This window comes from Schistocerca nitens, chromosome 6 (genome assembly GCF_023898315.1).
Source record: "Schistocerca nitens isolate TAMUIC-IGC-003100 chromosome 6, iqSchNite1.1, whole genome shotgun sequence".
Lineage (NCBI taxonomy): Eukaryota > Metazoa > Arthropoda > Insecta > Orthoptera > Acrididae > Schistocerca > Schistocerca nitens.
The window spans coordinates 454,445,725-454,471,243 of NC_064619.1; the positions used below are offsets into that span (position 1 = coordinate 454,445,725).

Below are 25,519 nucleotides of genomic sequence, written 5' to 3' on the forward strand. Positions count from 1 at the left end.
TTTCCATCCCCCCCTACCCTCTGCCTCTCCCTCATGTTCTTTCCTCTTCCTGCTGCCCTGACATCTCCTTTCACCTTTTGTTGCTCGTTATTCCTTCCCCTTGACTGGACTGAGCTGTTTGTGTTATTCCTTCCTTGATTTCTCCCAGCCCATATCATGATACCAAGGGGCTCGCTCTTTGATCCCCTCCCCCAAGTCATCCAACCATTCAGTGAGGATAGTGAGAAATTATCATATAGAACAGGTGGGGTAAAGTTTTGCACACTGCATTTACATGCATACCTTAAGCTGTGACACGTGGCAACAGGCACATTTTTGTCTCAGCAGTGCTATACAGTTCTTATTCCAAGTGTCTGCTGCTTATTTCCATCGGCATTGTTATTAAAATAGCACTAACTGCCTCTCCCATTTTCTATAATATTGCAATACTTCGTAACAATACAAATTTTACAAATAAAAATTTATCCTATCTTAAAAAAAAATGCATGTTCAGGAGCGAAAAATTTTAGGACTATTGCAATGGCTAATTGATATTTTGGTATTTTTCCTCGTTTATTAGTAAAAGACAAAAAACACCAGATACAACAAAGACCACACACCTACCAAAAAATATTTGTTATTCATAACTAAAATACTGGTATCCCATCCCTACTTCACAGGCAAATAATGCCTTCCTTGAGCATGGAATCAAATTCTGCCTTCGCTGTGGACAGAAAGTTGGGAGATAACCATGTAGGTCAAAATTCGATAAGTGGGTCATTGGTAATCTTAACATTAAGAACAGCGCTGTGACATACCTCTTTAGGAACTCCAGGAGATCGCATGAAGGCTGGAAACTTCAATTGCCATATTTGGCAGTAGGTGGTAGTATGGCAGGAAGTCGGCTCCAGTTATCGCTTCCATGGCACCAGCAATTGTAAAGTCCCACGCAAAGGCAAAGCACAATCCTAACTTTAATTTAGTTTGCTGTGTACTATATGGTGATATCAAAGAATTGTTTGCCACAGACATGCAGAACAAAGGCGACAGTTGACAGTCATGCAACAAGTGTGGTGTAACAAGTTGTTCCACCTCTTCCTCACAATCGGATGAACTGTGTTTGTGTAAAAACATTGTGTAGGTAGTTAACATGAAGAGGGGAGTGTTTCCCCTGAAAAAACCATTTTATAAGTGATGATAAAGCAGTTGACTCTGATTTTTTGAAAGTCATAACAGAGTGAAAGGAGATAGCACAAGTCACTTTGCTTTGACCTGGTGACATAATGCTTTTGCATAGACTTAGGACATATTTATTGTAGAATGTAAAATCAAACACCTGCTAACTAAATGATCACTGTATCAAGCAGAAATCTACAGATACTAGTATTTGGCGTAGTAAATCACCAAAAATGGTAGCCAAATAAAATAACAGTTTGGAAATTAGATGGCTGAAAGGTGTTTGATTTGACTTCCTGTAGTAAACAGCCAAGTCCCATGACGATCTCTGAAAAGATGGACATACAGAGATATTTATTGTATGTTGTTGCCACCAGCAGTGAAGTGAGAGGTTTGTGTCAAGTGGAACAGGTTTTACAGTATGAGGATATTCTGTCTAAGATACAAATTATCTCAGAGCAGTGTGTACTGAAACATTTTATTGCTGGAGAGGGACAAAATACATTGGGTAACTGTTGTGTTAGTCTTCAAAGCTGGAAGTTGTATAAAATGCAAAGTTTGTGAAGTTCATTTTTCTAAGAAGTTGCACAGTATGTTTCTATCACCTTAAACTTGTCAGTATGTCTTCTCAATAGCTTTGAAAATACATGTTTTTCTCACTTAATTTCTTTAATTACTACATATATATTTGATGTTACATACTTAGCCATACAGAATTGTGAACATATCATGTTCTTCCAAAGTTAATGAAGATGCCATTTATAGAGCAGCACTAACATCTTGGAGCATTATGTTTTTAGTTTGTGTTGTTGTAATCCGCCTGTTATGGGTTATGATGATACCTTTCCCTTCTACAGAAATATTGGAAGGTGAAGGATTTATGTCCCAAATGCATACCCAAGAGATCTACATCTACAACTTGGTCTGTACTTTGCAAACCACAGTGAAGTGCATGGCAGAGGATATTTCCTGTTATACTAGTCATTAGGGTTTCTTCCTGTTCCATTCAAGTATGGAGCGAAGAAAGAATGATTGTTTGAATCTGTCTGTGTGTGCTGTACTTATTCTAATCTTGTCCTCACGATCCCTGTGTGAGCGATATTTAAGGAGCTGTAGGATATTCTGAGACTCATTGTTTAAAGGCAGGTGTTGCAACTTTGTTAGTAGACTTTCTCGAATTAGTTTACACCTATCTTCAAGAGGTTCCCAGTTCTGTTTCTTCAGCATCTCGGTATACTCTCCCACAGGTCAAACATACCTGTGACCATTCATCCTGCCCTTCTTTGTATATGTTCAATGTAAACAGTTAGTCCCACACATTTGAGCAGTATTCTGGAATGGGTCACATGAGTGAATTTTGAGCCATCTTCTGCATTTCTGCAGTATTCTACCAATAAACTAAAGTCTACCACCTGCTTTAGCCACAACTGAGCCTATGTGATCATTCCATTTCATATCCTTACAAAGAGTTATGCCCAGTTATTTGTATGATTTGATCAATTACAGCTGTGATTCATTGATATTATAGGATGCTACATTCTTTTTTTGTTTTGTGAAATGCACGATTTTACATTTCTTAACATCTAAAGCAAGGTGCCAATCTTTGCACCACTTTGAAATCTTATCAAGATCTGACTGAATATTTATGCAGCTTCTTTCAGACAGTACTCTCTTATAGATATCTGCAACATCTGCAAAAAGTCTGAGGTTTCTATTAATATTGTCTGCAAGGCCGTTAATATACACCATGAACAGCATGAGTCGTAGCATACTTCCCTGAGGCACTCTCGAAGTTCATTTACATTTGGTGATGGCTCTCCATCCATGATAACATTCTGCACCCTCCCTATCAAAAAGCCCACAGTCCAGTCACAGATTGTGTTTGAGACCCCGTATGATCAAACAACGCGTCATGGTCACTGATACCAGTACTAGTTTGGACACACTCAAAGATTTCATGTCTGTTGCCATGATGGAATAAAACTATGAACATGCTTGAGCATAACATTGGGATTTTTTGTTTTTCAGGTGAGAGGAGGTTCTGGATTAAGCACTTGGTTCAAGAGAATAGCTCAAATGTCACATTTAAAAAGCACACTCAACCTTGAGGTTTGATGAAATCAATGGGATGGATAGTGGTTGTGAAACAGTCAGTAGCCACACCCCAATATTCACCCAGGCAAACATGGCTCTGGGCATACATTTTCTTACTTACTTGCTCATAGGCCCAGTTACGGAAACTTTATTTCCAAATAACAAACAAACATGCAAAATATCTGTCCCCCTTCATGGGGTGAAACATCAGTACTATTGTGTAGCCACTTATTCAATCTTTGTAATTTTATACTTTTCTTAAGTGAATTTTTCCTTTCGATACAGTTAAATAAATTTCAAGTGAAAATAATATACCACTGATAGGTGCTAATACATAGCAAAACAGTGCTGTTGTAAAGCTTGCAATAATGTCAGAGCGAGTAACTTCTTACATGAGTGAAACAAAAGCACCGAGATTAATAGGGGTTCAGTGTTAGAATGTGTAGTAACGAGTCATCTTGTTTTATGCCCTGGCTGAAGTCATCTTTGTTAAGAGAATTCTTGCAACATTTAATCACACACCACACATTAAATTGTGCTACAGTGTAAAACTAGTATTTGTCTTATTAAACATAGTTAATTGCTTGTAACTTAAACAAGTTTTGCTTTTTTTCCCTGTGCCAACAAACCTGAAAAATATAAATGTATTGCAGTAAATAAACAATTGTGGCATATTTCTAAAACTCCTTTGCCTTTATTCTGCATTGTTCAGGATTCAGCAAGCCGTTGTTTGCTTCAAATGGCAAACTCTTTCAGTTGCCTATAACCCCACTGGAAAATGAATGTTTGCCACAACTATCACACACATTTATTTCATGGGAGGTCCCACTAAAAATCACTTGCCACTTGTCAGTGTAATGTAGATTGCTGTCTTGCTTGCATTTTGCTGTCATATACCTGAAAAGTATTAATGTACTACTACTGTTTTTTAAAACATTCATATTTCCTTATATGTAGATTTTAAGCCTGACTACTGGTTCTTTGCATGTTTGGTTGTCTACCTGCTCATAATAGATTATATACTTGTACAATATTATACATTTTATTTTTTAGTAAAACTATATACTTTTTGACGTAGAAGCATAGGAGACACCCATCCTTATGAAGCAATATTAGTGCCTCCTCCCATAGTAAACCAAGTGATGTGGTGCAATGTTAAAACATGGGGTTAATGTCCTGGAGGATAGCTGTTCAAATCCCTGACTTGTGATCCAGATTTGGATTTTCCGTGCTATTCCTAAATTGCGTAAGGCGAATGCGTGGATGACTGCTGTGAAAGCACACAGGCGATATCTTTCTTCAGTGGAGGTATTTGCTGTGTCACTAATGACCTCATCATCTAAGGGATATTTAACTGTAATCTTCCTTCATGTACCTACATACATAGTCCACAAGTCACCATATGATTTGTGGTGGAGGATACCTTGTACTACTACTAGTCATTTCCTTTCCTATTCCATTTGCAGATGGAGTAAGGGGAAAAATGACACTCTGTACGGCTCAGTATGAGCCGTAATTTCTCTTGTTTTATCTTTGTGGTCCTTACAGAAGATGTACAGTGGTGACAGTAGAATCGTTATGCAGTCAGCAACAAATGCGTTTTCTAAACTTCCTCAGTAGTGTGTTGCAAAAAAACAAGTTTCTTCCCTCTAGGGATTTCGATTTGAGTTCACAGAGCATTTTTGTAATATCCACATCTTCATTACACCTGCCAGTACCAAGTCAGGCAGTACACCTCTGGATTTCTCCAACATCTTCCTCTAATCCACCCTGGTGGGGATCCCAAACACTCCAGCAGTATTCAGGAAATGGTTGCACAAGTGACCTATACATGGTCTTGTATATAGATGAAATGTACTTTCATAGAATACTCCCAATAAACCGAAGTCTACCATTCACCTTCCACACTACTTACCATACATGCTTGTTCCATTTTATATCATTTTTAGTGTTACACCTCAATGTTCCTTCCTTCCTTCCACTATAAAGGCATGGGATTTCCATGACTAATCTTGTCTGTTAGTTTCATTGCTGTAACACAGTGGTAAAGGCACTTGTTGTGTCATTTTTAGTGTTATGTGGCCAGGTGGCAGTGATTACACTTCCTCCATTGACCACAAAAGGCAAGGTTCTGTGTTTGAGTCTCAGTTTGGCAAATAGTTTTAATATGCCAAGAAGTGCTTACTTATCTGCAAAATAAAAGATTGGTTTTCCATTATTTGTTTTATATTACATGGGCTTGTTAGTCCACAAATAATAATAATAATAATAATTTTCAGGTTATAGTCACTGTGACCTTAGAAACTTTTTCATTGATTCGTTTTGTTAAATCTCTTTTACCTATTGCTTGTACTTCATCTTTCATCTTTTTTAAAAACCAGTTTTTCCCTAAATTTGAGGGTATTGCCTTTGTTTTTCTGTAGTATATAAGCATTAATGTAATATTTGTTTTCAGCATTCTAGCAAGAGCAGCAACAAGAAGAGAGCCTGGAGATCACTCAAGCAGATCATTGCACAGGAACGAATGCTTCCATGGGGAGATGATTATATCCATTGCAAGTACATTTTACTAAATATGTAGGTGTAAAACTAATCTCCTTTTCAGAATTTTATTATTTGTATAGTGAAATGCTAGATCCATATTGAAATAAGAAAATGTTCTCTACTTTATTGAAGTATCAGTGCCGGCCGCGGTGGCCGTGCGGTTCTAGGCACTTCGTCCAGAACCGCGTGACTGCTACGGTCGCAGGTTCGAATTCTGCCTCGGGCATGGATGTGTGTGATGTCCTTAGATTAGTTAGGTTTAAGTAGTTCTAAGTTCTAGGGGACTGATGACCTCAGATGTTGAGTCCCATAGTGCTCAGAGCTATATGAACCATTTTTTGAAGTATCAGCTTCATATGAAATTTACTTAAGGCAAATAGTAGTAGATTCATATAAAAACTTCAGTTCCTCTCCTTTCTTTATCACTTCATACTTTCCCAGCACTCCTTCTTTTTCTCCCCATGTTGTCTTTTCCTTTGTTCTGTCAGTGTTGTTACCCATTTCTATTTGTTTTACCTCGAGAGGCTTCTAAATTTGGTATTTTATTCCTTGAAAGGTTTATTTCTGTAAGGCATACCATTGGTGATTTCTTTTTCCAGAAATTTAGTAGTATTTGTTTCATTAGCCAATTCTTTGTGTTCCCCGTGGGAACAATATGGAGGGTGTTGTAGTGTATCCCAAGAGTAAACTTTTAAAGCTGGTTCTTGAAACTTTAACAGACTTTCTCAGAATAATTTAGGTATGTTTTCAAGAGTCTGCCAGTTCAGTTCCTTCAGTATCTCTTTGACACTCTCCCATAGATTAAACAAATGGGTCCCACAAATTTGAGCAACATTCTAGGATGGGTTGCACAAGTGATTTGCAAGCAATCTCTTTTGTAGACTGCATTTTCCCAGTACTCTATCAATAAACTGAAGTCTACCACCTGCTTTACCCACAATTGAACCTACATGGTCATTCCATTTCATATCCCTACAAAGTGTTACACCCAGGTACTTGCATGAGTTGGCCAATTCCGACAGTGACTCATTGGTATAAAGTTACAGGGTACTATGTTTTTTTTTGTTTTGTGAAGTACAAAATTTTACATTTCTTAACATTTAGAGCAAGTTGCCAATATCTGCACCATGTTGAAATCTTTTCAAGCTCTATAACTCTATCATTGGCGAAAAGCCTGATTTTACTGTTAATATTGTCTACAAAGTCATTAATGTACAGCATGAACAGCAAAGGTCCCAACACAATTCCGTGGAGCACACCTGAAATTACTTCTGCATCTGAAGATGACTCTCCATGTAAAGTCCTCAATCCAGTTCCAGATTTCACTTGATACCTATATAATCGTACTTTTGACAATAGGCGTAAGTGCAGTACTGAAGCAGATGCTTTTCAGAAATCACTGGATCTGCCTGGTTGCCTTGATCCAAAGCTTTCAGTATGTCATGTGAAAAAAGTGCGAGTTGGGTTTCACATGATCGATGTTTTCGAATTCCGTGCTGGTTGCATTGAGGCCATTCTGTTCAAAATACCTCATTATGTTTGAGCTTAGAATAAGTTCTAAGGTTCTACAGTAAATCGATGTCAAGGATATTGGATGGCAGTTTTCTGGAACGCTTCTACTACCCTTCTTGTAAACGGGTGTGATGTGCGCCTTTTTCAAAAAACTGGGCATGGTTTTTTGTTCAAAGAGTCCAAGATAGATTATAGTTAGAAGAGGGGCTAACTCAACCACAAAGTGAGTATAGAATCTGAGAGGGATTGTATCGAAGCCTGGAGCTTTGTCCAATTTTAAGGATTTCAGCTGTTTCTCAACACCACACACACATTTGAAAACAGAGTTAAGCATTTCAGCTTTTGCTTTGCTATCCTCAATTTCAGTTCCTGTCTCATTCGATAGTGACTGGACGCTAACTTTGGTGCCACTAACAGCCTTTATATACAAGCAGATTTTTTTTATTTATCATTTGACAATATTCTGCTACAGTCGTCATTGAAGGTATTATGCATTGCTCTCTTGACACCCAAACGCATTTCATTCAGCATATCTCACTTTGCTATAGTGACAAAACTGCTGCTTTGACACTCTCTTCAGTTTTGAAAATAAATTTCTTGAGATGTGAAAATGCAAATTCCTCAGCGTCTTGCTTTAAAGGACAGATAATTTAAAAAGTAATGTCTTCTCTGCATTGGGGAAAAAAGTTAGTGAAAGTGATTTTTTTTTTATTTTTGCAGAGGTGTTCTTGCTGTATTAATTTTGAGGTAATAGGTTTTCAGGCAGTTTCACCCATTCACTTTCAACAAAATGTAAGAGTAACTTTGAAGTTAAATATGGACCACATTTACATTTAGAACTTTTGGATCAGACACAATCTTCAAGATCGGTGCATGCGACAACAATATGGATGTTAAATACCAACAATAGTTCCACCACCAATGAATTCATTTGGACAATGATATGAGTTATATCCAGATACTCTGTGGATTTGTTAAATGATGTGTGTTCAACATTTTGACTTTTCATGTAGCAAAACGTTTCACGAACTTTGAGCTAATAGATTCTTTTGCAGAAAGGAAAGCACACCATGTAAAGCTGTAGCAAGATTAGAGAGAAAAAAATCTAGGAGCTAAGGATTGAAGAAATGTGTATTGTCTTGCTTGTCTCATGTCTTTACTGGGTTTATGTATCCTATATTTAATTTTATGTCACACAAAGCAGCAAGTTGTTAACTGATAGGGAATAAAGAGTGCAAATTTTCTGAAGAGTTCTTTATATATAATAGAGGGAAACATTCCACGTGGGAAAAATATATCTAAAAACACAGATGATGTGACTTACCGAACGAAAGTGCTGGCAGGTCGATAGACACACAAACATACACACGAAATTCAAGCTTTCGCAACCAACGGTTGCTTTGTCAGGAAAGAGGGGAGGAGAGGGAAAGACGAAAGGATGTGGGTTTTAAGGGAGAGGGTAAGGAGTCATTCCAATCCCGGGAGCGGAAAGACTTACCTTAGGGGGAAAAAAGGACGGGTATACACTCGCACACACACACATATCCATCCACACATGTACAGACACAAGCAGACATATTCAAAGACGAAGAGTTTGGGCAGAGATGTCAGTCGAGGCGGAAGTGCAGAGGCAAAGATGTTGTTGAATGACAGGTGAGGTATGAGTGGCGGCAACTTGAAATTAGCGGAGATTGAGGCCTGGTTGGTAACGGGAAGAGAGGATATATTGAAGAGCAAGTTCCCATCGCCGGAGTTCGAATAGGTTGGTGTTAGTGGGAAGTATCCAGATAACCCAGACGGTGTAACACTGTGCCAAGATGTGCTGGCCGTGCACCAAGGCATGTTTAGCCACAGGGTGATCCTCATTACCAACAAACACTGTCTGCCTGTGTCCATTAATGCGAATGGACAGTTTGTTGCTGGTCATTCCCACATAGAATGCATCACAGTGTAGGCAGGTCAGTTGGTAAATCACGTGGGTGCTTTCACACGTGGCTCTGCCTTTGATCGTGTACACCTTCCGGGTTACAGGACTGGAGTAGGTGGTGGCAGGAGGGTACATGGGACAGGTTTTACACCGGGGCCGTTAAAAGGGTAGGAGCCAGAGGGTAGGGAAGGTGGTTTGGGGATTTCATAGGGATGAACTAAGAGGTTACGAAGGTTAGGTGGATGGCTGAAAGACACTCTTGGTGGAGTGGGGAGGATTTCATGAAGGATGGATCTCATTTCAGGGCAGGATTTGAGGAAGTCGTATCCCTGCTGGAGAGCCACATTCAGAGTCTGGTCCAGTCCCGGAAAGTATCCTGTCACAAGTGGGGCCCTTTTGTGGTTCTTCTGTGGGAGGTTCTGGGTTTGAGGGGATGAGGAAGTGGCTCTGGTTATTTGCTTCTGTACCAGGTCAGGAGGGTAGTTGCGGGATGCGAAAGCTGTTGTCAGGTTGTTGGTGTAATGGTTCAGAGATTCCGGACTGGAGCAGATTCGTTTGCCACGAAGACCTAGGCTGTAGGGAAGGGACCATTTGATGTGAAATTGGTGGCAGCTGTCATAATGGAGGTACTGTTGCTTGTTGGTGGGTTTGATGTGGACGGACGTGTGAAGCTGGCCATTGGACAGATGGAGGTCAATGTCAAGGAAAGTGGTGTGGGATTTGGAGTAGGACCAGGTGAATCTGATGGAACCAAAGGAGTTGAGGTTGGAGAGGAAATTCTGGAGTTCTTCTTCACTGTGAGTCCAGATCATGAAGATGTCATCAATAAATCTGTACCAAACTTTGGGTTGGCAGGCCTGGGTAACCAAGAAGGCTTCCTCTAAGCGACCCATGAATAGGTTGGCATACGAGGGGGCCATCCTGGTACCCATGGCTGTTCCCTTTAATTGTTGGTATGTCTGGCCTTCAAAAGTGAAGAAGTTGTGGGTCAGGATGAAGCTGGCTAAGGTAATGAGGAAAGAGGTGTTAGGTAGGGTGGCAGGTGATCGGCGTGAAAGGAAGTGCTCCATCGCAGCGAGGCCCTGGACGTGCGGAATATTTGTGTATAAGGAAGTGGCATCAATGGTTACAAGGATGGTTTCCGGGGGTAACGGATTGGGTAAGGATTCCAGGCATTCGAGAAAGTGGTTGGTGTATTTGATGAAGGATGGGAGACTGCATGTAATGGGTTGAAGGTGTTGATCTACGTAGGCAGAGATACATTCTGTGGGGGCTTGGTAACCAGCTACAATGGGGCGGCCGGGATGATTGGGTTTGTGAATTTTAGGTAGAAGGTAGGGGTGCAGGGTGTCGGTGGGGTCAGGAGGTTGATGGAGTCAGGTGAAAGGTTTTGCAGGGGGCCTAAGGTTCTGAGGATTCCTTGAAGCTCCGCCTGGACATCAGGAATGGGATTGCCTTGGCAACTTTGTATGTGGTGTTGCCTGAAAGCTGACGCAGTCCCTCAGCCACATACTCCCGACGATCAAGTACCACGGTCGTGGAACCCTTGTCCGCCGGAAGAATGACGATGGATCGGTCAGCCTTCAGATCACGGATAGCCTGGGCTTCAGCAGTTGTGATGTTGGGAGTAGGATTAAGGTTTTTTAAGAAGGATTGAGAGGCAAGGCTGGAAGTCAGAAATTCCTGGAAGGTTTGGAGAGGGTGATTTTGAGGAAGAGGAGGTGGGTCCCACTGTGACGGAGGACGGAACTGTTCCAGGCGGGGTTCAATTTGGATGGTGTCTTGGGGAGTTGGATCATTAGGAGTAGGATTAGGATCTTTTTTCTTCGTGGCAGAGTGATATTTCCAGCAGAGAGTACGAGTGTAGGACAGTAAATCTTTGACGAGGGCTGTTTGGTTGAATCTGGGAGTGGGGCTGAAGGTGAGGCCTTTGGATAGGACAGAGTTTTCGGATTGGGAGAGAGGTTTGGAGGAAAGGTTAACTACTGAATTAGGGTGTTGTGGTTCCCTATTTTATATATATATATATATATATATATATATATATATATATATATATATATATATATATATATATATATATATATATATATATATATATATGTGTGTGTGTTTGTTTGTTGTGGTCTTCAGTCCTGAGACTTGTTTGATGCAGCTCTCCATGCTACTCTATCCTGTGCAAGCTTCTTCATCTCGCAGTACCTACTGCAACCTACATCCTTCTGAATCTGCTTAGTGTATTCATCTCTTGGTCTCCCTCTACGATTTTTACCCTCCACGCTGCCCTCCAATGCTAAATTTGTGATCCCTTGATGCCTCAAAACATGTCCTACCAACCGATCCCTTCTTCTAGTCAAGTTGTGCCACAAACTCCTCTTCTCCCCAATTCTATTTAATACCTCCTCATTAGTTACGTGATCTACCCACCTTATCTTCAGCATTCTTTTGTAGCACCACATTTCGAAAGCTTCTATTCTCTTCTTGTCCATACTAGTTATCGTCCATGTTTCACTTCCATACATGGCTACACTCCATACAAATACTTTCAGAAACGACTTCCTGACACTTAAATCTATACTCGATGTTAACAAATTTCTCTTCTTCAGAAACGATTTCCTTGCCATTGCCAGTCTACATTTTATATCCTCTCTACTTCGACCATCATCAGTTATTTTACTCCCTAAATAGCAAAACTCCTTTACTACTTTAAGTGTCTCATTTCCTAATCTAATTCCCTCAGCATCACCCGATTTAATTTGGCTACATTCCATTATCCTCATTTTGCTTTTGTTGATGTTCATCTTATATCCTCCTTTCAAGACACTGTCCATTCCGTTCAACTGCTCTTCCAAGTCCTTTGCTGTCTCTGACAGAATTACAATGTCATCGGCGAACCTCAAAGTTTTTACTTCTTCTCCATGAATTTTAATACTTACTCCGAATTTTTCTTTTGTTTCCTTTACTGCTTGCTCAATATACAGATTGAATAACATCGGGGAGAGGCTACAACTCTGTCTCACTTCCTTCCCAACCACTGCTTCCCTTTCGTGCCCCTCGACTCTTATAACTGCCATCTGGTTTCTGTACAAATTGTAAATAGCCTTTCACTCTCTGCTAATACACCCTGTTCCAGCAACATATGTTAGTAGAAACATTTTCGTATATATATATGGGGGGGGGGGGGGGGGGGGGCGAGACAGGATGTCAAACCAGCCGACTGTAAGCAGGAGAGGCACCACAGGACATTTTAATTTCCACTGTCCTGAATATGGTTTGATGGCATTCATTACAAAATATACACATTTCACATTTCAATTCCACAGAGCGAAGTACATTGACGTGCGATAGAAGAATGCTGTGTGAGGAGGTGAGGCACTGTACTTTGGCACACTTACGACCAATTAACACTTGTTACATTTTCTTGAAATTTAATTTTTTTTATTTGATGTCCTATTTCGGACGCTTGAGTGAGTGGCGGGGTATTGCCCTGGTTCGGAAATATCGCAGATCCAGGGCTGATGTGCAGAGCAGTCTGAGTTACAGTGGGGAAGTGGGTAGTCTCCACGTGACCCGTGTTTACATTTAGTGATTTTGCTGTTTCCTCTTTGTTAACTGCTCTCACATCAAATGAAAACAAAACAGATTTCTGTGGCTGGGAGTGATCAAGTGAATTAAAATACATTCACCTAATTACAGAATGCTAATTTAGATGAATTTCGAGCCCAAAAGATCAGAAATTTATGTCGTTATTAACAATTTTACTGGCACATTTGTGTGATATATCTTAAATTGTAATATGTGCACAAAATACCAAAATTATATGTGAAAGCTTAGCTTCTCTTGCAGCGTATTAATCTTATAGACCAATATTACATGCAAAAGCTTTGTGTTTCATGTAGCAATGCTATGTATATTAATTTAAACCATTAACTTTTTCTGTTTGTGTGTTTGCGCTACTTAACAATGATGTTGCTATTGGCTGACTACATCACGTGTTCTAAGCTCTGAATAACCGCTGTCATCGGCTAGCGGGATCACATGACATGAGTTATGACTGGCTTACAAAAGCGCATCGCAATCTCGATTTTGATGCTTCGAAAAGCAACATGCGGTGTTTGGTGGAATTCGAATTTATACTTTCGTAATACGAAAATATGCAGTGTAAATGTTGCTGCACATCAAAGATCTTTCCAAGACACGCTTTTTCCCTGTGTTTAGTTTTCGATACCGTCAGGAAATTCTACGCCCATGTATAAAACAATAAGCATTCAAAGGACTGATAAGTTATACAGTTCCGAGAGAAAATATACTGTCAGTTAACAGGAAAAAAGTATATTTTCACCTGGGAGAAAGTGTATTTTTAACCGGGAAATCCGTGAGAAATCCGGGAATTTTTTTTCCTTGTCTGCGTATACACCCTGTTCCAGCAACATATGTTAGTAGAAACATTTTCATCATATTACCCATTAAGTCTTGATGAAACTACCAAAGGTAAACATAAAGAAAGAATTACAAACCACAATTACATTTTGGTCACAGAATAAGTGTTGCATAAAAAACATGTCATCTAAGAACTTTCTTTATTGACTAGTAGATGGTGAAACATTACATCAAAAAGTATGTGAAGCGTCTTCTGGATTCAGCCTGTTCCTCAATAAATACCTTATGCTGGGATCAGATGGACATAATGTCAGTTAAAAAATGTTTAGTGTTTTAGACAGTGAAGTCCAGGAAAGCCAGGATACATAAAATATAAACATCAGTACTTACAACATTCGTACAATGCATAATGCCTCTATAAAGGCTTTGAAGTATTCAGGTGAAGAAGCATTGGAATTTTGGTCAGTAGTTTCCATTGATTTGATGGCCTGTTTCTGGGAAGAACTGGAAGGATTTCAGTCTAACATTCCACATCCCAAGTTTTTGAGGCATACAAGCACAAATTGGCTTACTTTACCATCTTTAATGAACAAGATTTAGGAACAGTGGGAAGGTATTTCTTTCTTAAGAATAAGCCTCTAAAAAAGAATCCTGAAATACCATTGAGAATGCTTTAAAAAGACCTCCAGTGTAAGCAAATCTTCACTTACTAATTTTGTCTGCAGAACTATTCAGTAACATCATATAACAGTTTCAGAGCCAAACAGCTTGGATTCACAAGTTGTGTACAGAATTTGAAAACAGTCTTCAAGCCTTTTTGGCATGTGTTTTGAAGGTTGCTGCTTTGAGAAAAATTGAGTTTTTCTGAAGTTCTTCATAATGAACGGTTTGCGCTGGATAATCTGCTACCTCTTGGGCAACTAGCTGTTAGTGGGCAGGTAGCCAAAGAACTTAGTAAACTGGAAGAATGTGACAAATTGTGGTTTCTAAAGAGTTCTCAAAAACATTATGTTGCAGTTTGCAAACATAATGGAGAAGACATGCTTATCAAGTGCTCTACTAAAAAGTTATTGGCTTGTAGATCCCAAAAAAAGCATAAAGAGCAAAAGCTGCAGTGATATGTTAAAGGTGAAGGTTGCAAAAATGGTGTTGTTTGATGTCCGACAAGATTACTTTTTAGATGAATGGGAGGTTCTAGAGTTTGAAGAAGATGACCCAGCTATAGATAACAGAGGTATTAACAGTTACTGACAGCAGCACATATCAGAAAGAGACTAATCATCCATAAAGTCAAAGTATCCAAATGTTTCAAAACCTGTAAATGCTTCTTTTACATTGTCCTTCATAAATGAGGTCATAGAGAGAAGGTATTCCATTTCGAATCACACTTTTGGTGAAGACACAGCCTCAATGGGTGAAACACTTTGAGGGATGCTTTGAGAAAATTAGACAGTTTATAAGGGAGAATATGAAAGGAAAAGAAAATTATTAGAAGAAAAGCAAAGAGTAATTAAACCAAAGCCACCTTGAAGACAAGATTAAAAAGATGAATAATGTTAAAAATCAATTCACTGTGAGAAAGCTGCTCTGAAAGAAAAGAAAAGAATAACACCAACTATCTAAGGTGGCACAAGAAGAATTTATCTCTTAAGCTTCATCTAAAGTGCAAAAAGCACCCAAAAATGATTTAAAGACAGCAAAATTGGCCCAGGATATGCTTGAGAGTGCAGAGATCATGAAAGTAGAAGAAAGAGTTAAAGAAAGGGAGGAGGAAACCATTCACAAAAATCTTCAGGAAAGGAAATGTGGTATGTTTACTTCGTACTTTGCTAAGTTAATAAGAAATGGTAATCCAAAAATATTTTGTTGGTCTTTTTCCAGAACTGAATTGTGGAATGTCATCAGTTGCATGGCTGCCAACTATTACAGATTGTCCATAATTGCTATGGATTTATCACCTTGATTATATGATAGAGGAAGCTACTAATAAATTATGGAACTGGACATTTTACAACTTGATGTTTTAAGAAAATCGATGTAGGAAAAGACAGATGACTACTAATCGTAAAGAACTCACATTAAGTTGCAGACAGTCATAATTAAAAGACACTTACATAAAGCTTTTGGCCACAGTGTTCATCAGCAAAGAGATACACACAAGCAAGCACACATCACGTGTACATGACTGCCAACACTGCCGTCTTGGACCAGAATGCAACTATCACGTGGGATGCAAGCAGCAGTTACATTTCATTAATCATATGTCACTAAAATCTTTTACAGTTGGTAATGACTTCTTTGCTAAATACACAGTAAGCCTTTCTACAAATGATTTTGTCACCACAGCTTATTAAATGCACATTTACTCTGAGTTTGAAATACAGTACTGAGTAAGGCACAGTGGTTGGCACACTGGACTCACATTCAGGAGGGCAATTGTGTAAACCCACATCCAGCTATCCTGATTATTTAGGTTTCCCTAAATCATTTCAGACAAATTCTGGGATGATTTCTTTGAAAGGGCACGGCAGTTTCCTTCCCTCTCCTTCCGTAATCCGAGCTTGTGCTCCTTCTCTAATGACCTCGTTGTTGACTGGACATTGAGCACTAATCTCCTCATTCTCCTCGAAACATGTTCTGCAACATTGTTTGCAGCTAGTACTTGACTACTTCACAACATGTAGTCAGTATCTTGGCAGCACAAAACCACTATCCACAGGAGTGTCATTAAAGATCAAAGGAGCATTGTTCCTGGCCTGCTACCACTTAATGCCGGCTCACAGTACTAGTGTTTGATTTTGCTCTGTTTGTAGTGTTGCGTGTTTGGTCATTTATTTATCACACAATATGAGGCAGAGGACTGCTTCTGGAATGTTCAAAGTCGTAGCATTTCTTCGCATCCGCAGCAGTGACATAGATAAAAAAATCAAGTCCCTCATTTCTCAATACCACACCAACGACAATGACACCAGGATTTGTTATCTGAATCTCAAAAAAAATTTTCAGCAAATGTGAGCTGCTGCCATATGAAACGCCAGTGACAACAAAAACAATACATATCACTTTCTATGAGGCAGAAATGCTTCTGTATAGGAGACAGCAGCCAGTAGTAAACGTAGATGTGGCAGTGGGATCATCAACAGCAGATTCCCCTGTCACATACATTGAAAGTGTGAGTGACCTAAAGGCTGGAGAAGTTTTCTCTATAGGGGAATAATTTGGATTAATATGAAAGGAAAAATAAATATATGGTCAGTTAAATATATCTTCTGTACTTAGGGTTGTAAAATGTCGAAAAAAAATTTAATGGCCTGAATTGGTGTCTATTTTTTAAAATATCCAGGGGGAATGGAATGGGGGATGACAATGTGCCATGTGATTACTGACAGCCTCTTCTCAAGGTTGACAGCTATGTAGTTGTAAAAATGTTATGTAAATTTTGTTTGTAATTACAATTAAGAATTTTGAATTGCCTATATTAGCCCATTAAACCCCAGTGTCCTTTTTAGAGGACATTGCATTTGTTTATTTATGAATCTATAATTAATTATTATTTTCTTACTATTACTGCTCCAAGTCATTGATTAAAGCTTTTTAAAACAAATTTATGCTCACTGAAAATGAAAAACAACAAATTCTACCCTTAATCACTTATTGAATACTGAGGCTCAGTTCTCTTAATGACTGATGTTGACATTATTGATAATACTGTCATGTTTTAAATCTGTTGCATTGACTTCTTTTGAATGTTTATAGCCAAAAATTTGCCTTTTGAACACGTTGCACTGTTAGCTCAATACCAGTCATTTTCATTATTTTGCATTGTTGCAAATTTTGGCATTCTCTAAATGTTATAATTTCAGTTACTCATGTTGTTCCATGTTTCAAATTCAAATGCTGAGACTGCAGATGTATATCCTTCTTGGAAGTGTCTGTTAGAATACCAAGTGATGTGTTAAAACATTCACTATATTGTACACTATGTGATCAAAAGTATCCGGACACCTCCAAAAACATATGTTTTTAATATTAGGTGCATTGTGCTGCCACCTACTGCCAGGTATTCCATATCAGCAACCTCAGTAGCCATTAGACATCATGAGAGAGCAGAATGGGGCGCTCCACGCAACTCGTGGACTTGGAATGTGGTCAGGTGATTGGGTGTCACTTGTGTCATACGTCTGTATGTGAGATTTCCACACTCCTAAACATCCCTAGGTCCACTGTTTCCAATGTGATAGTGAAGTGGAAACGTGAAGGGACTCATGCAGCACAAAAGCGTACAGGCCGACCTCGTCTGTTGACTGACAGAGACCACTGACATTTGAAGAGTGTCATAATGTGTAATAGGCGGACATCTACCTAGACCATCACACAGGAATTCTAAACTGCATCAGGATCCACTGCAAGTACTATGACAGTTAGGCGGGAGGTGAGAAAATTTGGATTTCATAGTCGAGCGGCTGCTCATCAGCCACACATCACACTGGCAAATGTCAAACAACGCCTCACTTGGTGTAAGGAGCGTAAACATTGGATGATTGAACAGTGGAAAAATATTGAGTGGAGTGACGAATCACAGTACACATTGTGGTGATCAAATGGCAGGGTGTGGATATGGCAAATGCCCGGCGAACATCATCAGCCAGCATGTGTAGTGCCAACAGTAAAATTCAGAGGCAGTGGTTTTATGGTGTGGTCGTGTTTTTTGTGGAGGGGACTTTCACCCCTTGTTGTTTTGCATGGCACTATCACAGCACAAGCCTACATTGATGTTTTAAGCACTTTCTTGCTTCCCACTGTTGAAGAGCAATTCAAGGATGGCGATTGCATCTTTCAACACGACCGAGAACCTGTTCATAATTCACGGCCTGTGGCAAAGTGGTTACACGACAGTAACATCCCTGTATGGGACTGGCCTGCTCAGAGTCTTGACCTGAATCTTATAGAATACGTTTGGGATGTCTGGAACACCAACTTTGTGCCAGGCCTCACCGACCGACATCGATACCTCTCCTCAGTGCAGCACTACATGAAGAATGGGCTGCCATTCCCCAAGAAACCCTGCAGCACCTGATTGAATGTGTGCCTGCAAGAATGGAAGCTGTCATCAAGGCTAAGGGTGGGCCAACACCATATTGAATTCCAGCATTACCGATGGAGGGCGCTACGAACTTGTTAGTCATTTTCAGCCAGATGTCCGGATACTTTTGATCACATAGTGTATTTGTGTATGGTACTTGTACCAGAAATATTTATTTATTTATGTAATGATTTTTATATTTTATAGATGATATAGAAACTTAATTTGTAATATGGTCAAGGCACAACTTTTATTATCTAAAGAGGGGTACTTATTTCCTAGCAACCATGTGGCTATAACTTCCTTTCTGCAGAGATTATTGATGAATTGTCTTTGAGTGCTGATTTACAATGTATTATGTAGGTTTATTTAATATTCATAAATTATAAATATGTCACCCTTCAGTAAATAATGCAGATAGTGTTTCAGTTCCAAGATAATGACGTCATCATGACCAACACTTCAAAATTTAGCCTCTCTTGAAAATAATAAATAAATATTTTCAAAAATTTTGAATATTTGGGGCAAGCATATTGGATTTGGTTACAAGTTGTTTCTTTGTAGAGCAAGCAGGTACCGTGGAAAAGATCCAGCAGATGCTGAAGGGATGACCCAATGTTTGGACCACGATAAGTCCTAAGTACGCTAGATTGCATTCAAAAGCCAAAAAAACATTGTGTGTACTTTGACAGTTTCTTCACACTGTCCATTCCAGAACAGCAAGAAACTGAAAAAGACAGCTTCTCTCCAGACTAATACATGGGGAAAACATGCTGGTTTTACTGGGTTTCAACCACTACAGTTACATACCTGAAACTGGGTACTGGAAAAAAAAAATTGGACAATTACTAGAATCTCTATCTAATCAGTTGAGAGTGATACTGGACATGAGATTCTGTGGCTTTGGTCATATGATTGTTCAAAGAAACACACAAGTAAGATGTGTAGGAATTGAGTACAAAGGGAAACCAAAAGCATATTGTGTTAAATGCTGATTGACATAGTGTATGAAGAGTTTTGTGCCATATTATAAAAAATAAAGACTTGAATAGAGTTTAATATACTATACTGATACTGTTAAATTCCAGTGCCCTGTTTAAAAGATGGCCATTACATCAGTGTGTACAAATATTGTTAGGCTATTTTTGTGCTTATTGGGATTCACATGGTATAGACATTAGAAATAGGGAATAACAATGTCAGATTTCAAAAATAAATAATAAGGGACTTTATGGGTTAAATTACCAATGTACTTGTGTATATTAAAAAATGTGTATGAAGGGAAAAAAAGTTGCCATACCCCATCCAGGATCATCATAGAGAAATTTATTATGGTGTTAACTGCCCTTTGGTTGGGGAATTACAACAGTTCACTTGTGCCATATCTGTTTATTGACATAATTTGTCACCTTTCACACATTTTTCAAGTGCCACCATGCTTCTCACCCTGAGCAGTGGATGTGTAGCATTTTTCGATCCTTTCATAATAGAGTCACTCGAGATTCTGCTCCTGGCAATAAGGATCCACTTGCCCAGCATGACTACTTAGGTTTTCTTTAACTTCCCACCTGACGTTGGACATGGTTTCCTTGGAGAAGCCACCACCTTGAAAGCTGTTACAAGTGAACCTTAAAAGGTCTATTTACAACAACATCTATTACTTGAAACTTTGAGATCATGCCACCAGGAATTTTTACCAGATCCGTACTTTTTTGCTAATGATTCCCCAACTTTCTGAGTGAGGTGTCCCATGAAAGAATCCAGCATCAACATTTTCCTTACATTAAGCAAAGAGCCTCGTATTCTGTTCCGAACAACCTTCAGCCAATCTAGCATCAGGTCTGTCATCCATTCCTTTTTTTGGCATCTGAAGATAAACTCGGCAAGCAGTTTTTCTTTCAGTATCATTGTCTTGCCAAGAATCGCATATGGGGAGATCTTCCTTTCATCTGTTAGTGCACCCAGCATTACTGTTAGTCTCGCCTTCTCAATGCCAGAAGTCCTTATAGCAACATTTTTAATGCCCTTCACATCAACAGTAACATTTGACAGCATATCGAAATAAATAGGTGTCTGATCAACATTATTCACATGACCCAGAAAATACTCATGCTATTTCTTAATGTTTATTATATGATGCTTGTGTGCAACTAGTTTTTCATCATAACGCTGTGGGAAGTCGCTGAGCTAGCATCATAATGTAAGCTGCCCTGTCTTCCTCATCCTCACACGCCAGCCAGTACTTGCTTTAAATTCTAAAACATGTGCAGTTGGAAAATTCTTCTGTATCTCCAGTGTCATTAAGATAATATCTGGGTAGTCAAGAAGCCTTCATCATGTTTCTCGTGCATGTGCTGGGCAACTTGTTGCTCCAGTTGTGAAACATTCTCTGCTTCAGTCCCCTGAAAGTCTGGTGGGTAGAACTGCTGTGCTTTAATTTCTAGCATGAGAATGGTGTCATATTGCCTGTATGAACCATTTGGGAATTGTGGACTCATAGATCCATGTTTCTCAACTGAGTCATGCCTTTAATTTGCATCTGTTATTGATTGCTACAATTTACAGTTCTTACAGCACTGACAATATAAGCATACTGAAAGAGAACAGTACAGTGTCCTCTGGGCTCCCTATAGCTGAATCAGCAGAAATCATACTACTTCAGATTAACACTGTAACCAGCCTTGGTAATCAATAGTGCTGTAGAGTAATTGCAGCTTTAAGGGCCCCACACAACAGCAATGGAAATCTTGACATATTCAGAAATAAACAGCCAAATGTTTGTGACAAGCAAGAATATAAAGGTCATTGCTGCTCATGGACTATGTTATCACATTACTGTCTAACCACAGTTTGTGAAGGCATAGCTTTGCTTTCTACATTGCTGTTTATGTATTAATATTAAGCATTAACTTCATTTGTGTAGTCATATTGTCTATGGCTGCTGTATAAACTTGCTTGCAACTACAAGAAAATGTCTGTTTATTTTGTCACCAAACATATTTCAATTAACTGAAAGAAAATAACATCTATGGTGTGTAACAAAAAATATGTGCAACTTGACTTGTTTTCTAGATTAAAAAACAGATCATTATAGAGGATGCTGATTTTACTTACAGTATTTTATGTTCAATTTTTCCCCACACATTTCTGCACGTTTTTGAGGTGTTCCTTCTTTTGGCTCTGTTGATTCCAGCCTACTCTCACATTGCTTTGTGGTGCTGCATTGTGTTGTATTTTACATCAAGGAATGCTTAGTTCTGCAAATCAGTATGAGATTACATTATACAACATGTACATTATGCAACAAATTTAATAATTTTTTATCGTGGTTTATGTTCACTGATGTAAAAACTGATGTTCCAAATCCCTACTTCACTGTCTTATGTGTTGTTTTTTATTTCCTAAAGTAGCCTGTGTTCTTCCTCAGGGTCCATCCTATATCCCTACCAAATTTCACTGAAACTAGTTCAGTGCTTTACTTGTGAAAACATAACAGACAGAGTTACTTTTGTGCTTACAATACACTGTTCAAAAGAATTAGGGAAACACGTGTTTCAACACCCAGTACGTTAAATCTATTTTGATACTTGTGGTCTTATTGCATGGCCTGAGATCTTCGCTTGTCATGACAACATCTTGCACCTTGCCTTCAGTTCTGCTGCGTCCATGTCAATTGGCAACTTCGTCATTGGCAAAACATGCTATTTACAGACAAGTCCAGATATCCTCTGGCTGTGTTTGTGCGTAGAGACCCATGGTGAGTGGTATCTGACAGATGTTGTCCAGGAAATTGACAGATGTCCAAGGTTCTATGATGGTTTGGTGAGGTTTCAGTGTTGGCAGCCATATGGGACTTACCTTTGTTCATGGTCACTTTACCACCAGGCATTGCACCCAAACAGATCCTGTTGGACCGTGGAATGGCTGTCAAATACGATGGTGACCCTGAATTCCTTCTAACGCGAGTGCCCATCTGATGGGCATCAGTAGGGATGTCTTGCAAAGCCTGCAGATTGAAGTAACGGAATGGCTCGTGGAGAGTCCCGAACTAAACCCCTTCATGCATATGTGGGACAAGCTTTACAGATTTGTTCGTGGTCGTCCTGTCCCACCACAGACTCTCAAAGAACTCACATGGGCTGTCATTGAAGAATGGGAATGATACCTCAGGGTGACCCCCATAGCCTTATATGGAGCATGACACATCTTCAGGCAGGGATAAATGCTCATGGAGGGATACATGTTACTGATGCTCTCAAAGTTCCATGAAAAGCACGTAGCATGATGGGATGAAAGATAGTTTCTACTTTGTTCTTGATGTGTGTCAAACGTTTCCATTATTTTTATGTAAATGATCAAAGATGTAATTATGTTTTGTTGTGTACTTAATTTGTGAAAGATCAAACAATGCAAAATCCAGGATGGAATGTAACAATACCAGAGAAGGAAAGTTGCTACTAACCATATAGCGGAGATGCTGAGTCGCAATAGGCACAATAAAGAAAGATTCACACAATCATAGCTTTCGGCCATTAAGGCCTTTGTCAGCAGTAGCAGTGTGTGTATGTGTGCATACACACACGCACACACACACTTACGCAAACGCAACTTGCACACACGTCTGCAGTCCCAGAGAGCTGAAACTACACTGCAAGCAGCAGCACCAGTGCACGATGAGAGTGGCGACTGGGTGGGGGTAAGGAGGAGGGGCGGGGAGGGGGAGGGATAGTGATGTGATTTACAAGCTAAGCTGCAATCACTGTGCTGCATTCTATGTAGGCATGACAACCAACAAGCTGTCTGTCCACATGAGCGGCCACCGACAAACTGTGGCCAAAAAACAAGTGGACCACCCTGTTGCTGAACACGCTGCCAAACATGATATCCCTCATCTCAATGACTGCTTCACAGCCTGTGCCATATGGACCCTTCCCACCAACACCAGTTTTTCTTAATTGCACAGGTGGGAACTTTCCCTGCAATACATCCTACGTTCCCGTAACCCTCCTGGCCTCAACCTTCGTTAGTCACTGTCCTCACCCATCCAGCCCCCTCCCTGTTCCCATTCCAGCACTACACAGCCTCCCCCTGCGGGTTTGGGGGTTAGAATAGGCCCGCGGTATTCCTGCCTGTCGTAAGAGGCGACTAAAAGGAGTCTCAAACTTTTCGGCCATATGTGATGGTCCCCTGTTGGATTTGACCTCCATCTTTCTAAATTATTCCGAAGAGCGAGCCAATTTGGGAAGGGCGCCTTACATGGTGCACTGTATCCGTCGTGCATTGAGACCTTTAGCCGGCTTTTTCGTCGTTGCAATGGTGTCCCGCTCGTTTTCCATCTCTTGCCTGGGTGCGATTACCACGCTGCAGTCTGCAGTGTTGCTTTTAACTGCGACGACGACCTTAGACATTTTTGCACCTAAGATCCAGCACGGTAACCAGTCCGTTGTGGTGGGGCCGCCATGTACCCTGTTGGTTGTAGCCCCCTGACAACACAGGGATCGCTCTACTGATGCCTGCGCCGTTAACTCCTCACGTATGCCAAGGAGTAGATGCCCATCTCCCTGGGGCATCGGGACTCTCGGCAATGGCCATCCTGCCAGGTGGTCTTTGCTGCGGCTGGGTGGCGCCCGTGGGGAGGGCCCTTGGTCGGAGTAGGTGGCATCGGGGTGGATGACACGCAATGAAGTGTGGCACATCTGCTCTTGCTGGTGGCCAGCCACCAGCAGTCTCTAAGCGTTCGAGGGCCTATTTTAAAGGTAACGTTTATGACCCCAAATCGTTCCCCTCCCTCGCCACACCATGGGAGGAACGAAAGGCATTGAATGAAAGTGAGACGTATTCGCCCAGGTATCTTGTCTGTACCAGACCTGATGGGGAATCCTTTATATCCGTAAAGCCTCAGTTCTTTGTAGAGCATTCAGAGGACAAGTTTGGGGAGGTGGAGGGCTTGTCCAAGATGCGGTCCAGATCGGTGTTGATAAAAACGGCATCCTCCGCCCAGTCGCGGGCCTTGCTCACTTGTAACAAGCTGGGGGATGTCTCCGTAACTATCACGCCCCATAAAAGTCTGAATATGGTCCAGGGCATTATCTTCCACAGGGATCTCCTTTTACAGTCCGATGACGAGCTGCGCGCCAACTTGGAGCAACGAGGTGTCCATTTCGTCCGGCGCGTCCACCGGGGTCCTAGGGATCATCAAGTTGCCACCGGTGCCTTCATCTTGGGCTTCGAGGGTGACATGTTACCTGAGAAGGTCAAGGTGATGGTGTTCCGTTGTGATGTCAAGCCATATAGCCCTCCCCCGATGCGGTGCTCCAAGTGTTGGAAGTTCGGCCATATGTCTTCACGCTGTGCTTCCGACCTCGTATGTCGTGATTGCGGTCAACCATCCCATCCTGATCATCCCTGTGCCCCGCCTCTAATCTGTGTGAACTGTGGTGAGCACCATCCGCCTTGCTCGCCGGACTGTCCGATTCTGCAGAAGGAGCGGAAAATCATGGAAATCAAGACCCTCGACCGACTGACGTACACTGAGGCGAAGCGGAAATATGATCAGCTTCATCCAGTGCGTATGACATCATCTTATGCCGCAACTGTCACTCCTGCTACAGTTCCATCAGCTCCAGTCAGCTCTCAGAGTCAAAGGCCCACACCTGCCCCCTTGATGGTGGGGGGCACTAAACCCCCTGTTGCTCCTGCTCCATCTACTTCAGGAGCAACACCCCCTCAACCATCGGGGACATCAGTGCCCCCTTCCCAGCCGGAGAAGCTTAAGTCTTCTTCAGCTCCTCTCGCCAGGAAGGGGTCCCTTGGGGACCTCCCTT

The 25,519-nt window shown here is 40.6% G+C and overlaps 1 protein-coding gene across 2 annotated transcripts in view; it reads left to right on the forward strand.

The window, feature by feature from the left end:
* The window catches only part of LOC126263153 (INO80 complex subunit C), an 89,728-nt gene that overhangs the window by 28,686 nt on the left and 35,523 nt on the right, over positions 1-25,519 (forward strand). For both annotated transcript variants that reach the window (XM_049960186.1, XM_049960187.1), the window contains exon 3: positions 5,705-5,804. In XM_049960186.1, coding sequence (XP_049816143.1) covers positions 5,705-5,804 — 100 coding nt within the window. The remainder of the gene's footprint in view (positions 1-5,704; positions 5,805-25,519) is intronic.